This window comes from Thermobia domestica, chromosome 13 (genome assembly GCF_964235325.1).
Source record: "Thermobia domestica chromosome 13, izTheDome1.hap1.1, whole genome shotgun sequence".
Classification (NCBI taxonomy): Eukaryota; Metazoa; Arthropoda; class Insecta; order Zygentoma; family Lepismatidae; genus Thermobia; species Thermobia domestica.
The window spans coordinates 64445093-64461583 of NC_137466.1; the positions used below are offsets into that span (position 1 = coordinate 64445093).

The following is a 16491-nucleotide window of genomic DNA, read 5'->3' on the forward strand; positions in this document are numbered from 1 at the left end:
ATTCATAGGAGACTTAGGATTTAGATTTCTGGATTCGGCATCTAAGGCCATTTTGCCCTTCACGTTTTGAGGGGTGACGTCACTCGGCGAGCACACAATCCGGGGAAAGGGAAGGAAGAAAGGGTTGGGGAAGAAGGGAAGCGGCCTGGGACCTATAGGTACCACCCCAGCATTTGCCTGGTGTGAATGAGGAAAATCCAGGAAAACCTCATTCAGGGTGGATGGCCTGAAAAAGCGTTTTTCGCTTTTTCGACCGAGTGCCTCCACTGGAATCGAACCCAGGACCGCTCGCACCGAAGGCGAGGGCTTTAGCGACTAGGGTACACGGGGCCACAATTCATAGGGAACGTTTTTTTTTTAAATTCTAATATAAGATATATTCTTACACACCACTCAGAATTCAAACAAATTTACACTGCATAAATATTAGTATGGACCAAGACAGTATTTTCATTTGTGGTACCAAATAATAATATGCTTAATGATAACAATAATGAAGAAATCAGTCAGAGATATTTTAGTCTCAAAATTTGCTGTTCAGTAGTCAAATTTGGTGTTTTAATTTCTCTCAAGATTTGTGTCTGTTGATATATATATATATATATATATATTTAGCAAGACAAAATTTAATAACTAACTAGTATAACATCTTCGAAACAAGGAGAAAAGAAAGAACACATTATTCAGGCTTATACATTTTACTTGAATGAACCTTTCTCAAAAAACACTTATTGTTCGTAGTTTATCAAAGAATTCACTGCAACTCATTGCAAAGTTGATTTTGCAGAGCATTAGCTCTTTCATTTTTGACTTTTCCATTAAACTTTCGCGACGAGGAACTAAATTTCTCCGTCTGACCGGGACTGAACACAAAACCGGCCGGGACGCTGGGATGACCCCTTAAGACCGGGACTGTCCCGGTCAAACCGGGATGTTTGACAAGGTATCCACCCCTTCCCTCCGCACATTGAAATCCGGTCTTATAAAATAAATTCAAAATTTGTCATAAATACTCATCAAGAAGAAATACTATAAGAAGCATAATCATATCACACGAAAAAAGAGGGTCGGATCCAGGTTAAGATGGTACTTAGCATTTCTTGCAGTAGCGAAGTTATATATGAGACGTGGACCTATAGCTTAACTTGGGATACGAATCACTGAGCTTCTTCCGGGAATCGCACCTGGATGTCCCTCGCGAACTTCATAAAATAATTGACAATGTCTATCGATACCATTGGATGATAGATCATTTACCTGTCATGAAATTAGATTTTAATTACCTTTATTTCATGTTCTGTGTTACATTGGTAATTTTCCAAATACTAAAGGGGACCGTCTTTTCTGAGTTTTCAATTCATGGCGTGAATCTCTCTTCGCTATTTCGTCATACTCGTGTCAGAATTCTATACTTTAACGTAACCTTTTACGCTTCCCACAATCAAAATCCAAGTACTCATCTCAGCATGGCATTAACGGGATTTCCGCATACTTACATTGGAAATTACACTTTCGCATGTTTTGAATCGGTCTCAACATTCCGCACAGAAATTTCGATCGGCAACTATTTTCAAGTTGCGAGATTAATTCCTAGAGGACGTCGATAGCGTGTGTGACGTAACGTGCAGATTTGCAAGAGGTGAGGTGTAGTTTAATATTGTAGTTCCGAAACAAATAATTATTTACCGACGTATTTTGTGCTGGTGAGTGTAATTTTTTGTAATATATTTTTGATATTATGTACTGTGTCCTACGTTTAATAAAAAGTATAGTGTTTGACGTAAAAGAATATTTGTTATCGCTAATATTAATGTTGGCGGTTTGTATCTGCCATGTTGTCTGCAGTAGCAATAAATATGGCCTCCACCCGAAGTTATTTAAATATCGGAACGAGTGATTATTTGTGGTGACATGTGGCACTAAGTTGCACAAGTACGTCAGCAATTAACTTACATTGTCACAAGTTCCGTTAAGAACAGCTGACTAAACAAGGTGAATGAGCTGCTATTTTGATTTTCCTGAGTGACAATTGAAAGCACATTGCACGTTTCCTTCAAGTCATCTTATTGCGAAGCATACGCATAAATTATAACGCGGTAAATAATTTGTTTATGGATATCTATATAGAGCTATATGAATTGCGTGCAGCGTTATGAAACTACTTTTAATACTTAAAGTGTATAGGAAGATAGTACTGGATATCTTAGTTTATATGATAGCAGGAGACTGAAAAAAAAGTATGATAAGGTAATTCGTAGTCTTGTATGGAATTTGCATATTATTTGTCAGCAGTTTGTGGATGTTAGAGCGTAAATATATTGCGTGGTCTGTATTTCAAGATATACACGTAACACTTGTTTTACCGTAATATACGTATATTCATACTTTCGCAGTCGCCACCAAAAGTGATAACCTGCTGATAAAAATTTTTACATTTAAAAACTTCGTTCTTAGAGGGTTAGTTGGATGTAGTGTGGTTTAACTTGTAGGAAATTTCATTGTCTTTTTTAGCGTATGTCGTAGAGTAGGTTCAATATTTGTAACTTTTGTCATTCGTCAGGAAATCCACCGTCTTTATCTTAGAAAGTGGTTCTTAAGAATTCCTCGGTACACTTTCAATTTAAGAGGACTCCACCATTTTGCTTGTAAATACTGCGTCCGGAAACATGCTATGGAAGCTACAGTGTAAAAACCACAAACCAACCTGTGCTAGGTTTGCACTAAGAACATGAATGCTGTCTTAAGCGAGTCGGAGCAGGAGGCATCAGTGGGGAGAGAGCTATAACGATGGAGTACGTCCATAAGGAACCGGCGCGTTAGCGACGGTGGGTGTGCGCGTAAACGAGGATGTCACTAAAACCAGTAGATTGGTTTTTATTTATTTATTTATTTATTTATTTGGATTGAGTATAGCCCGCTCCCCCCAGTGATTTTTAACGAATCATAGTGATTCTAACGATTCGTATTAGTTCATAATGAATCGGAATCGCATGTTATAAAGATTTAAGATGTAAATCTTGTGGTAAGGAAGCTTTAGTGTAAGTAGTAGTAGTAGTAGTAGTAGTAGTAGTAGCGGTAGTAGTAATAGTAGTAGTAGTGGTGGTGGTATTTAGTAGCAATAGTAGTAGTAGGAACGGGTTAGAAGCCCGCAGGGGTTGGTTGAGTTCTGTTCTCTATATAAGTAGTAATAGAAAAGTAGTAGTAGTAGTACCGGTAGTAGTAGTAGTAGTAGTAGTGACTCTTCCAGTTCCGGTGACAAAGAACTGGGGGGAGCGGGCTATACACAAGCCATTTATTTATTTATCTATTATTAACACAGTGGTTACTTACCTTTACGATTTGTGCAATTCCGACACTGCCTATGGTCACTGACTTCATTTGTCGTAGATAATTTAACTTAGCACTCTGATAAATAACCCGTCTTATGCTTACTTTTCTCTCCGAATGCCGTTATCGCATAATTCTCTTGCCCTCGAAAAAAAGTACCTTTGCCGACTTTTGCCAATGACATATTCCATCATGAACACGATGTTCACATATAAATATGTACCTCTTTCTCCATTTAAGGAAAAAAAAAAAATAATGCCGTGCTTCTTTTGGCACACTTTCTGCTTAATCTCAATAATCTGTGCCGCTCCACAGAACATAATACCGGTAACTCGCCTTTTTCACCAGCATGCATTCTTATGAATGTCAAAATCGAAATGCCTTATGGAACTTGCTATCTTTCAGTAAAGAGAATTAATTTCTTCATTACATCCTAATGTCTGATGTCAGCATACTTCCACCCAAAATATTACCAACAACACGCAACTTTTTCACATTTCAAAATATTACAGTAAGCTTGTTTAATTAGCGTGATTTTCACGAAAAAAAAGTTCGGTCCTTCCTTTAAATTTTATATATTTTTTTTATGTTTCTGGACTTACTCTGCGGCAGTTTACACAAGTTTTAGTAATCTATATTAATCAAATGTCTTAATTTCCAAGGTTTTTGATGACAGGGGCTGCTTTCACTGGTGACAATTGATTCAAGAGGGTGCGTAGAATTTAATCGCGTTTTGTTTATAGGGTATATGTTAGAAAATGAACTCAGATATCGATGCTCTTTTTTTTGTTTTCTCAATAATTAGCATGTTAGGCATACTTTCCCCATACTAGGTGAACTTTGTGGTGGACAAACACCGTGCTCGTGGGTTTTCTCGGGGTTCTCCCGTTTCCTCCCACTTTCTTCATTCCACCATTTCCCTCATCTCTCATCATCACCGTCTCCTCTAGCCTCACCGGCATAATCGTGGGACGTAAAACTTAAAGATTTCATTTCATTTTTTTTCTCCCCATACTAGAACATGACGCGATCTGCGATGTGATCACAGAAGATTTGCCGCGCCTGTGCAGAAGAATTGCCAGAGAGAGAGAGAGAGAGAAAATAAATAGCTAACAGAAAAGTATAAAAACATGCCTGCTATGTGTAGATATCTTAAATGCGCAGAATCTTTCGTAAATATAATTTGAACTGTTTTTTACGTCACGTAAAGCGTATTTTTAATAATCACAAGTGTTTCTTTTACGGAAATTTTTTGCAGGACCCCTGCAGAAAATTTTTGGCTTACAAAAACTCTTCGCAGAAAGACAAAGTTCTGCTATCGGGCATACTCTAGAAATTCTGATTTTAAAAATCTGTCCGGTGTCATGGCAGTTAATGATTCGGGTGTAAGTTCAGAGTCGATCATATGGTAGAGCTTACACTACGCTAAAACATCCTCCTAAAAATCCTCTAGTTTATTTGTTCTCTTTTATTAGAATATGAGGTTACTGTAGGCAAGGATCAATTTTCGTCAAGGCTTTTCGCTACTCACGTAATTTATTTAAAGTTCGTCCATGAAACTTAACCTAAAAGGCAATTTTCTCATTGGGGAACTAGAACTTGCAGTATTTTGTTAAAGTATTTTATAGCGGACTAGTTTCCGTATAAACCTATGGATGATCAGAATCTCTCCCAACTCGTTTCATAGCTCCAGACCCGAGTACCTTGTTTTTGTTTAAATTGTGATAAAGGTAGAAAACAAGAAGCCCGGTGGGGCTTCTAATCTCCTTTGCTCACTCAGTTATATTTTGTGAAGTGACACTGGAGATGTTATATGTGCAAGATTGGGGTAGAAACTAAAATATGCACTAAACCTATAGTTGGCAGGGGTGATCTTTGCAATGAATGCGTCTAAAGCAGCATGTGTGTTAGTGAAGATTCGTATAATTGTACGATCGCGTTTGAGTTGGGTCTAATTGCAGTCGTTCTTATCTGTTGAAGTTTAGCGTCCTCTTTTAGCACCAACGCTCTATGAGTCTTGAACTTTCAGTTAAAAGTGGAATCCGAACCATCGTAATGCGATCGAATTTCTAAACTTCCGTAGTGGGGATCTAACCCAGTACCCTATGTGCAGAGGCGCGCGTGACAGCTACTAGACCAGATGGAAGGCTGTGGTTACTTTCATTCAGAATATAAATAATTGCGTTTGCTCATTTTACTTTGTTATACCACGTTGAGTTTTTATCCTAATTTTATTACCAGTGGACAGAAATATATGAATGAGTGCAAGTGTATATATGTACAGTGAAACGTCCCGTAACGGCAGGGTTTGACCCACCCGGAAAAAAAAAACTTTAAGACCCACCTGGAGTTTTTGAGCTTTTTTGTAGTATATTATTGGTACAACTAAAGTGATCACATTGAAAGTGGTTTTTCTGAGATTTTGGACTTCCCTTGGGTGAATTAGATGCTTTCATGTTAAAGTATGCAACAACATTCAATGTTAAACCTATATAAAGTTCTGAATGCACTGAATGATTAAAAAAGCTTACCTCAGCTTGGGATAATTATAGATCCAATTAATGTATGGATTGTGTTTATAGCCTATTTGAAGTAAATAATGCAATTTTATATTTTAGAAAATACTTTCCGTGAATAGTGTGCTTGGCGACGCCATGGGACGTTGTCCTTTATACGTTTGACGAGTTCAAGGCCATAATACCTGTATCACCAGCAGTGTCGGTTTCTCTTAATGTTTGCATGTTTGTACAAATCTCCTACCAATATTTTTATTTTTTATTTATGCTAAATCACTTTTCGTTTTATTGTCAATATCATCATTCATTTAAAGTGCGTTTGAAACGGGACTGGCTAATAGCTTTCTGCTTGGGAGTTTGACAGACTCCCCAGCTAGGCTACTGCGGGGGTTACGAGGTGCGAGGATCCTTATAGTGCCTCATAGGAATCTATATGTTTGCAGATCTTTTGCAAGCAAGTCTAACAACAAAAACAACTTGTGCAAAACAAAACGCTTTGGAACTGAAAAATATTAAATTATTATTATTATTATTATTAAATTATTATTATTTATAATAATAATAATAATAATGAAAAAATGAGATCATGTATTGTGCACCACCTAAAATTCAAAGCACGAGCCGCCACTGATCACCAGTAAATTTGTAAATACATTAGTGAAACTATTAGTATTATTTCATACATTTGATAGTAACAAGTTCTTCAGTAAAATTTGATTTTCCAACAGTAGTTTAGTTTAGTAATTAGTTGCTACTCATCAAATAAGCATTTTGTAGAATCAACACCAGCAATAGCGTAAAAATTCTTGTCAAATTTAAGAAGCTTGCTCGGAGTTCTGAAGACTATGTAACGCTACTATTTCAAGTGCTGGGTTTAAACTTCCGTACTAGTGGAAATAACGATGTACAGAAAAAAAAATGCATTTTCGGGGAAAACCCGTCGTGAAAGAAGTGTTCGGGAAATTCCCTCAATGGAACACACAAAGCATCGGAAGTGAATATTTCAACAATGAAACTATTTATTTTAGGTTGGAACATATTTAATTTCGTTTAAGACATTTTGAAACATTTACTTTATAAAATATGAATTAGCTCTTTGTTAATTGTTTTAAATTCATTTTCGGGAAAGAATCGTCTTGCTAGTGCTAGGGAAATTCCCGTAATTAAACGCGCAAAGTATCGGAAGTGAACTTCAACAATAAAACCATTTACTTTATAATACAGTGAAACCTGTCTATGTTGGCCACCATCGGTTCCATTGAAAAGTGGCCAACTTACAGAAAATAGGTGTAATTAGTGTATTTGTAGAATAGGATTTCTAGTATTACTTGATTGTAAAATTTTAATAAACAATGGCACGACAGCTCATTTTATATATATATATAACAATCAATGGCGTAATTATTATTTTGTTTCGGGTGGCTTTGCTACCTTTGTTTCTGGAAATGTAAAATTCTGTAAGATATTTGATTTACTTTAAAATAGTAAATAATACTTCGGGGGGCTTAAGCCCGGAAGCCCTCTTAAATGTGCCACTGAGAGTAATCATAACAATATACGGTAATAGAAAAATACGTATCTTATGGTGGTTTATTCTAGACATTCTTTTATTCGTTTTGGCACATATGCACATTCTAATTTTGGAGTTCTTGCATAGTATCCTCTACCGCTTATTAATGGGCTACAACTGTTTCACTCGGAGCAAAAGATGTTTTGAGAAAATCTTAAGGGAATTCATATCTTAAAACCTTCGCTACCTTTCGACAAGACGTCAGGTGTCAATAGTCGACAATTAAGATGGTTAGCTTTCACCTTGTATTACTAAAGCTCCCCACTGATGAAATGAGCCGTTATTGCTAAAGGTTTTACCAAAAGAGACAGGGTAAACAAATACGTACAGTCATTTCCTGAATTCCTGTCGGTGATTTTTCTTATTCACATCTTCCTTCACCGCCCCTTCATCAGGGTAGCGTATGTAATAACTTGGGCTCGGATTTTTTATGCTTTTATCAAATCATGGAATCTTGTGAGGAAGGATGTTGAAACTGTTTCCAGATTATTAGCACGTGATTTTTGGGGCTCTAAACTCGAAATATATGTCCACCAAAATCAAATAGAGCTCAAATCAAGAAATTCTCACTAAATAAGCATCAATTTTTAAGTTTGCATTCGTTTCAGCTGTCCATAGACCTATTGTATCGATTTAGGTCTCAAGTTCTTTCTCTTTCCTCGCTAGTATTAACGTTGACTTATTGCGTCCTTACATTATCTACAACAAGGTACGTAATTTTGTTTACAAGGTGTCGCAACCTAGTAAATAGATACTGTAACATAAGTTCAGGAAGGTATAAGGCGAAGAATGAAAATGTTCCCCGACCTCTCTCAGATTGTGGTTTATGGAAAATAAACATCCTGAAATTCTGAATTTTGCTACTCCCGATTAAAACGACTAAAATCACAGAATATCTTTGGTAATATAAAAGAACTTTAAGTCAATGTTAGATATAATCACACGCTCCTTTTCGCAGTACAAAATACTCCTGGCAAACCGAGAAAGTCTCTCATATTCTCCAACATTAAGATGATGAATGCTGCCAAATTCAATTTATTTCTATTTCACTCTTCTGTCCTAAAATATTAACAAATAAAAGGTCAAACTGTGATGTTCATTTAAATTTTTCGATGTTCTATTAAAGACATTTCTCAAGTATAGAATTTGACGGGAAAATGTTAAAAATCACATTTTCGATGTGGTATAAATGTAAATTAAAAATAAGTTGACTTGAAGATTGCGTGACAACTGAAAAATTTAATTAACTGAAAATTTTCGTGCAATGATTTATTACAATTTTCGACGTGGATTATGAAGACAAGAGTGCAGCGATCACCTTTTCTTCCACATTTGGCGATAAAGCCCTATCCTTGGCCACTGTGAAACGCTGGTGTAACATAACGATTTTACTCGTGGCCGCCATACACTTACTGACGAAATTAGCAAAGGTCGTCCAAAATCAGTTATTCAAGAAAACATTGATACTGTGCAAAACCTAATACTGCGAGATCGTCATGTGACATACTGTGAGATGGAGGCAACCCTAGGCATTAGTTCCACCAGCATATGTAAATATTACATGATCATTTAGCTCAGAGAAAGGTTTGTTTTCGTTGGGCCCCACATAATTTGACAAAAACTCAAAAAGAAGTCGATTGGTGCACACAAATGCTCAATAAATACAATGGCGGTGCTTCAATAGACATATAAGATTGTAACAGGTGACGAATCATGGATATATGCATATGAGCCGGAACATAAAAAGCAGTCGACTGTATGGGTGTTTCAAAATGAACCAAATCCAACAAAAGTTGTTCGCGCTCGAAGCACAGCGAAACAATTTTTTTTTTGGGGGGGGGGGAAGAAACTGGTCATGTGGCAACTGTGCCTTTAGAGGAACGTAGGACGGTCAACTCTGAATGGTACACAACAATCTGTTTGACGGAGGTCTTCGGTCAAATACGGAAAACAATCAATCGCCGTCGGATCATTCTTCATCAAGACAATGCGACCTCACACATCTCGTCTAACAACCGACTATTTGAACACACAAAAAATTGAATTGATGGGTCATGCGCCGTACAGTCCTGATTTGGCACCCAGTGGCTTCTTGTTTATGAATATCAAGAATAAATTGCATAGACAACTATTTTCGTCGGCACAAGAAGCCGTTGATGCGTTCAAAAACCATATTATGGAGGTGTCTCAAGAAGCTTGGAAAAAATGCTTTGACAAATGGTTCGAACGAATATAAAAAAAGGAGAATGTTTCCAAAAACAAATCAGTTTTCAATGACAAATTATTGTTTTTCATTGTTAGGCTCAAAATGTAAATAATGGTCCTCGTAAAGAAAGAAAAAAGAGGCTTGTACAACAATAAATCATAAATGGTACGGACGGGACAGCACATTAGAGACCTGCACGGGCCGAATGTTTCGGCCCGAGCCCAATCCGGCCCGAACGTACCTAGGCCCGGCCCAGCCCGGGCCCGAAAAGTTTTGGAGATTTTCGGCCCGGGCCCGATAAATTTTAAAAGTTTTTGGCCCGACCCCGGCCCGATAATTTTTTTAAAAAAAAATAGCTCGAGCCCCAAACTTTCTCAAAATTTAGTACTAAATTTGACCTAACCCTCAGAAACATTTTCTAAACTCTGGTTCACAATCGACGCTTGCCTCCCGAATGGTACCATTGCCTCCTAGAACTTTGCCTGTTATCGAGAGAACGAAAACTCCATTCCCTGTAACAAAAATCTAACTTAATTGATTTTTAGCATAAAGTGAAGATGGCAATATTGTTTAGCGACAGGCAAAACATTACCACCCCTTCTTGTTATATTTTGAGTTCAGTGAATGTCAAGGTCAGAGCTCAATTTACCGCATAATGCCTGCAATCCTCTATAGTGAAAGTGGGGCCGCTAAGCAACACAAACTGCAAATAGCTATTGCATCCTTTGTAACATTTTTCACGGACACACTTCTTCAACGTTTGGCTTGATTCTAATTATCGTTTAACAAAAGTCAATAATTATTAAAGAATTGCAATTGATCGGCCCCAGCCCGGCCCGACCTGAAAAGAAATCAGTGTCGGCCAGCCCAAGCCCGGCCCGGTCCAAAGAAATAACAGTGTCGGCCCGCCCAAGCCCGGCCCGGCCCAAAGAAATAGTCGGCCCGCCCAAGCCCGGCCCGTGCAGGTCTCTACAGCACATATCTGTAGTACCTTATTATCGAATACTACGATCGTCATACACTCACTGGACAAAAAATTAGTCACCCTTGTGCAGAAGGAGAGATGAATCGTAAAACCTGTACAGATGTCGCAGCAGTCGAGTCACGTGCACAACTGTGCGCGCACTGCCTTTATGGAACCATAAGGCAGCTTCAGTCAGTGAGACAAGTGTGTTGCAAGTGGACAGTGTCCGTCAAAATGAGTAAACGTAAAGATGTAACAGAGTGGCAAAAAGGAGCAATCGTGTTTGGCCGTTACCATGGCCATACGGTGAGGGAAGTTGCTGGATTTGTTGGTGTTTCGCAGCGAACTGTTCAGCGCGTGTACAAGCAGTGGTGTCATACACGTGGCCACAAAACACGGCATCAGAATTGTGGTCGGAAGAAGATCATGACTGAAAGGGACCGGAGACGCGTTTCTCGGCTTGTGAATGAAAATCGGATCCAAACCCGACAGGAATTGCTGCAGACAGTGTATGCAGGTCCATCCCAACCTGTTAGCGAAAGAACATTACGACGGGAACTGCATGCATTGAACATTTGGAGTTGGGCACCTTACAAGGGGCCATTGCTCACACAGACACATAAAGCTGCGCGTCTTCAATGGGCCAGAAATCACCAAATGTGGACAGTAGCTGACTGGCGGAAGGTAATGTGGTCTGACGAATCACGTTTTTGCTTGTATTCCAATGACGCACGTCGTCGAGTGTACCGAAGGCCACATGAAGCGTTTCATCCTGAATGTGTGCAAGCGCATGTTCAAGCCGGAGATGGGTCTGTGATGTTTGGGGGTGTTTTTCTTATCATGAAGTGGGCCCACTTACTGAGGTCACCACTACAATGAACCAGCATGTGTATTTGAACATTCTGGATGAGCAAGTGTTGCCTTTCAGTCAACATCTTCATGATGAGTATGCTGTGGAGACTCCTATTTTTCAAGACGACAGCAGCAAAGTTCATAGGGCGGGAACAATTTGTGCGTGGTATGATGAACACTCCGAACCCTCTTCCATCTAGATTGGCCTGCAAAGCCACCAGATTTGAACCCCATCGAGAATCTGAGGGAGATGTTGGAAGAGCGCGTAAAACACCGAAATCGGCATCCACACAGTTTGGCGGATTTGCGTGATCAAATCCTGAACGAGTGGCTCCAACTGGATGTGACATACCTGCGAAACCTTGTGGACTCGCTTCCAAACCGAATCCAGGCGGATATCAAAGCCAGAGGCAGTGTTATACGCTATTAATTACTGCTGTTCACGAATTCTTGAGGGGTGACTAATTTTTTGTCCGGTGAGTGTATGATGTACTAGTTGAAACGAAGTTAGATGGAATTGAAAATTTTACTTTCTTCAACTGACTTTATTTCAAGAATCCTTAGGTAAGTGTCACAACGAATTATGTAGATAGTTTTCAATACACACAAAGATTATAATGTTGTTTACAGCAATTTAAATGTCAAACCGTTCTAGAGATATAAAAAGGAATAGCGTATTTGTGGGAAGGTTTTAAAACAATTGTGGTTTTCTTTTGCTTCTATAGAATTATAAGAATAGTTTTTGGTAGGTGTAATTTCAACAGGTTCTTGGAATTATATAATTTTAAGCAGTGTTGCGAACTTCACCGGTATTTACAATGTGTCCAGAATGGTTAAAAGTATCAAGTTGTTTTGAGCAGCATTGTGGTCTTTATTCAGACTGGCTATATAATTGGTGGTACTTCTTAATGCATTTTTTTTTTTCCGAAATAAAGCCCTTTGAAAACCGTAAAAATTTTTAATCCCTTGTAACTTTGTTACTGTTCGTTCAAAATAATATCATGATCATAATATTACTAAGGAATTTCGGATGTGCATTACCTCGTATGTCTTACTTGCATTGTTACTGCTATAGAGGTCTCCAAAATTTTGGTGATTGTGATATTGTAGCGCCCTTAGTTTGATACACTGAGTGATAAATGGGATATTGTGTTTTTGTGTGATACATAGATTTGGAACTTGTAATAACTTGAAGTAGTGCGATTAAAAAATATGTATATATATATTGAGATTTGCAACACTGTTACCGTGGTGGTCCTGGTGACGATTGCATGATGCAAAATTTCAATGTTTTACATGTATTGATTTAAAAGTTAGAAAAATATATAGTTCATCCTGTATGTGTTCAGTGAAATCCGTCTCTATTGGCCACAATTGGTGCCATGAAGCAATATGTACAAGATGTCCTACAAAGGCGGTTATGTTGTTTGCACTTGAATAACTCAAACCAAACAAAAGATATATATTTTTTAAACCACAGAGAGGTCGGCAACGCTGTGGAACCGACCGAAAACATATGGTATGATTTCCGTTGGAATGGATTCACAGACAGTCTCAATCGCCTCTTTAATGGCATCCAGCGTACGTTATTTTGTGGGTAGACAGTGTTGTTCAGAGTTCCCCACAGAAAGAACTCTAACGGTGTAGATCGGAATATCTGGGTGGATACTCGACATTTCCTCGTCTTCCTGTTCATTCCTAAACAATTGTTTCATTCAGAAATTGCCGCACATTTCGATAGTAATGTAGTGGAGCGCCGTGTTGTTGAAGAAACAATCATCTCGGTGCAGTTGACAATTTTTTTCCTTCAACATGTTCAAGTACTCTACACCGGTCAGTATTTTTTGAAAAAAACAATGGCCCGACAAGACCTCTGACAGACATACCAAACCATGCTGATAACCCAGGAAGACTAACAGCTCGTTCTTCCATAACACGGTTATTATGTCTTGTCCAATACACACAATTGTAACGATTGATGGTACCATTCAATTTAAAAGTTGCGTCATCTGGCTAAACAATGAAATCCGTCAACTGTTAATTATAGTAGACCTATTCTTAAAATTTAAAGCGCATTTTCGGATCGTCCCTATTGATTGTGTGAAGGAAACTGGGAATGTAAGGTTATATTTATCATATTTGAATTTTGCTACACACATACACAAACAAATCTCCTCGTCATGTGCCCCCGTGCCAAAATAAATATAAATTGTTCAAGGTTGAAGGATCAATCTTGTGATTAAAATGCCCCAAGTTAAATTTTTTTTGCGTGCTGCTAGGTTCGAGTTTGGAGCCGCCTCAATTGTGAATATGCCTTTGTTTACCACGCCAAAATAATACATATAAAAAAATAATTCCAGGCCTCTCGAGTTGTGTCGAGAATAGTCCAAATCGGTAATTCTTGCCATTCAAGGCCGCTATGTTCACGAAAATCCGTTATTATTTCTTTTTATTTCATATTTCTTAATGTAAAATAGTGTGTATTGTTTCAATTATAAACGTAATCCATACATTAAACTGTTCTTTAAGTATCTCAAGAATAAAATGATATATACAAGGTCTGCCTGGAAAGTACTGTCGCAAAGTCAGCAGGTATGAAAAAAAAAGTACATAATAATAATAATAAAAATACCTGTATATTAAAATTCTTCAAAATATTGTCTTCCTGCTGCTTCGGTACATATTTGTCAGCGGGATTTCAAATCTGCAAAGGCATCCTGGAAGATCTATTCAGGAAGTGCGTTTAAAGCCGTTTCACAAACTGCTTTCACGCAGTTAATTGTTCAGTAACGATGTCCTTTCAGGGGGAGGGGTGGGAGGAAAGGTTAATTTAAACGGAGAAACAAAAAAAAAAGTTTACGAGAACCAAGTCAGGACTCAAGGGTGGTTGGGGCAGCTTTGCCACGTTAATTTGGCCAGGTACCTGGTGACGACGAAGGTAGTGTGGACTGACGCGTTTCCATGGGTTTTCAGTCGCCGCTGATGTCTGGTCTTACGAGCGGGATCCTTGCTGTAAGTCTCTTGAAAACTTATGCGTTAAATTTAGAGTTAACCCTTTTTCCAGAAGGTACAAACTCACGGTGGACGATACCTCTGATGTCAAAAAAATACAATGAGCATGGTCGTGGTCTTAATTTGCTCATTTTGAACCTTCTTTGGGTGAAGAGACGCCGAGGTTTGGCACTCGACACTTTACCTCTTCGTTTCGGGGTCGTACTGAAATATCCACGTTTCACCTGTGATAACATTGTCCAAGAAGTGAGGATTATTTTACACATTTCCAAAACATCTTGACAATTTTCCACTCAGCGAAATTGATCGTCGGTCAAAATTCTTGGGACAAGCTTTTTGTAATATACACATAATTATTGTTTTCCCGCATTTTGTTCAGCAGTTCCAAAGAAACTGAACATGCCATTGAATTTTTTAAATACAATGTTATTCAACTTTCATTTTTACGAACTAAACAAAAAGTTGAATTTTACACAATTTAATATCCTACCTCATGATGAACCAATTTCTGTTAGGAACAAGTTAATATATTTAAACGTGTTAAACAGAAAATCATTATTTTGTTACACAGAACGTAAACAGGAAGATATAGCAGAACTAATTCATATTTCTGGGTCAATAATAACTAATTACAAGATATGAGTTTTTGTTAGTAATCTAGTTTCTGAACGAGAAACTTATATTTTGAAAGTTCGTTGAGGCTCTTTCTTTACAAATGGAATAAAATGTTGAAAAGGAAATTGTCTCTTTATCTTTTCGACGGTCAGTATCCAGTAATATTTTTGTAGTTGGTGTAGACTGTGTTAATGAGAACCTAATAGGCATATAAAAAGGAAAAGTCTAATTTTCGAGGGGATTCATAACTGAGCTTTAGTGTGTTAGATTGAAAACGAACTATTCTATCATGTTATTTTCTGTTGAAAAAGTAAAAAATAAGCGTGCTTCGGCAATACATTATGATGATTAATACATCGCATTTTGCGGCGAAATTTTTCATTTGCAGCAGGGACGGCGATTAGGGGGGCAAGAGGGGGCAGTTGCCTCCCACTTTTTTTTAAAGTGATCTCTTGATATATATAGTTAAATTTGAAAATGTAAAATTTTTATATGTATTACTGTTTCATAGAAAAAATGGTGCACATAATGTTTGCCTTTGTGTGAGTACGTATTAGTTGTCTTCCCGTGGAGTTAAGAAAGCTACAGAAATTGGGTTTTAATTGTAATTCAAAGCAATTAATATTGCAATTGAGTTTTTCTTTCAATGTCTTAGCATGTACTTGTAGTGTTCACTGTCTTTCGTTTTCTAAAAGTAATAACATATATTTAATAGTATATGTGGAATATAAAAATATACATTGTTCATTAATCCCCAGTTTCAATATAACTTTTCAAAATAAGCCTCATTGTTCATTACTATTATGAATATTGTCTTTTCTATTTATTTAATTTGCAAATTTCTTATTAAATAATTTGATCACATAATTTTCCAGACAGAATTTTAAGATGTTCATGAGCAAGGAATCAAATCTCTTACATTTTTGTTGTTTGAGAATACAAAGGATTAGTACCGACTTCAATTTACTTAATAAAATATGAAATACGATATATTGTATTTTAACTGAAAAAGATAGTATCCTATTAGTTATACAACCTTTCGTCAAACAAAGTGTTAGAAATAACTAGGAAACCTAACGTTGATATACAAATATTCAGATCATGTCTTTCTCCCGCCACTTCTAACGTCGAATCGACGATACTGGTTTGCAGTTTAGAATTTTGTGTAGCAAGCTGTGATGCAATACAGCTTAAATAAGTTGATACGTATTTAAATCAATAGTCCATTGATTTTAATGATAAATGAACATTTGTTACTGTAATCTTTGTAAAAATTATGAAGTACAGTTTATTTATTTATTTATTTATTATTATTATTATTATTTTGAAAGTTAGAAAGTGTGTGTTACAAATTTTAGATGACATTTGGAATCTTCTCCCGTTCATTGCTCAGCATTTAATATATTCTACATAAGGGAAGAGATAGATA

General features: G+C 37.3%; 1 protein-coding gene across 1 annotated transcript in view; it reads left to right on the forward strand.

Moving 5' to 3' along the window:
* Nucleotides 1-1681: 1681 nt before the first annotated feature.
* enc (R3H domain containing protein encore) overlaps nucleotides 1682-16491 on the forward strand; it is a gene marked incomplete at its 5' end in the record, with an annotated part of 313145 nt that continues 298335 nt past the window's right edge. Inside the window, one exon of the mRNA XM_081735830.1 lies at nucleotides 1682-1703. Within this exon, the coding sequence (XP_081591956.1) occupies nucleotides 1682-1703 (22 nt within the window). The remainder of the gene's footprint in view (nucleotides 1704-16491) is intronic.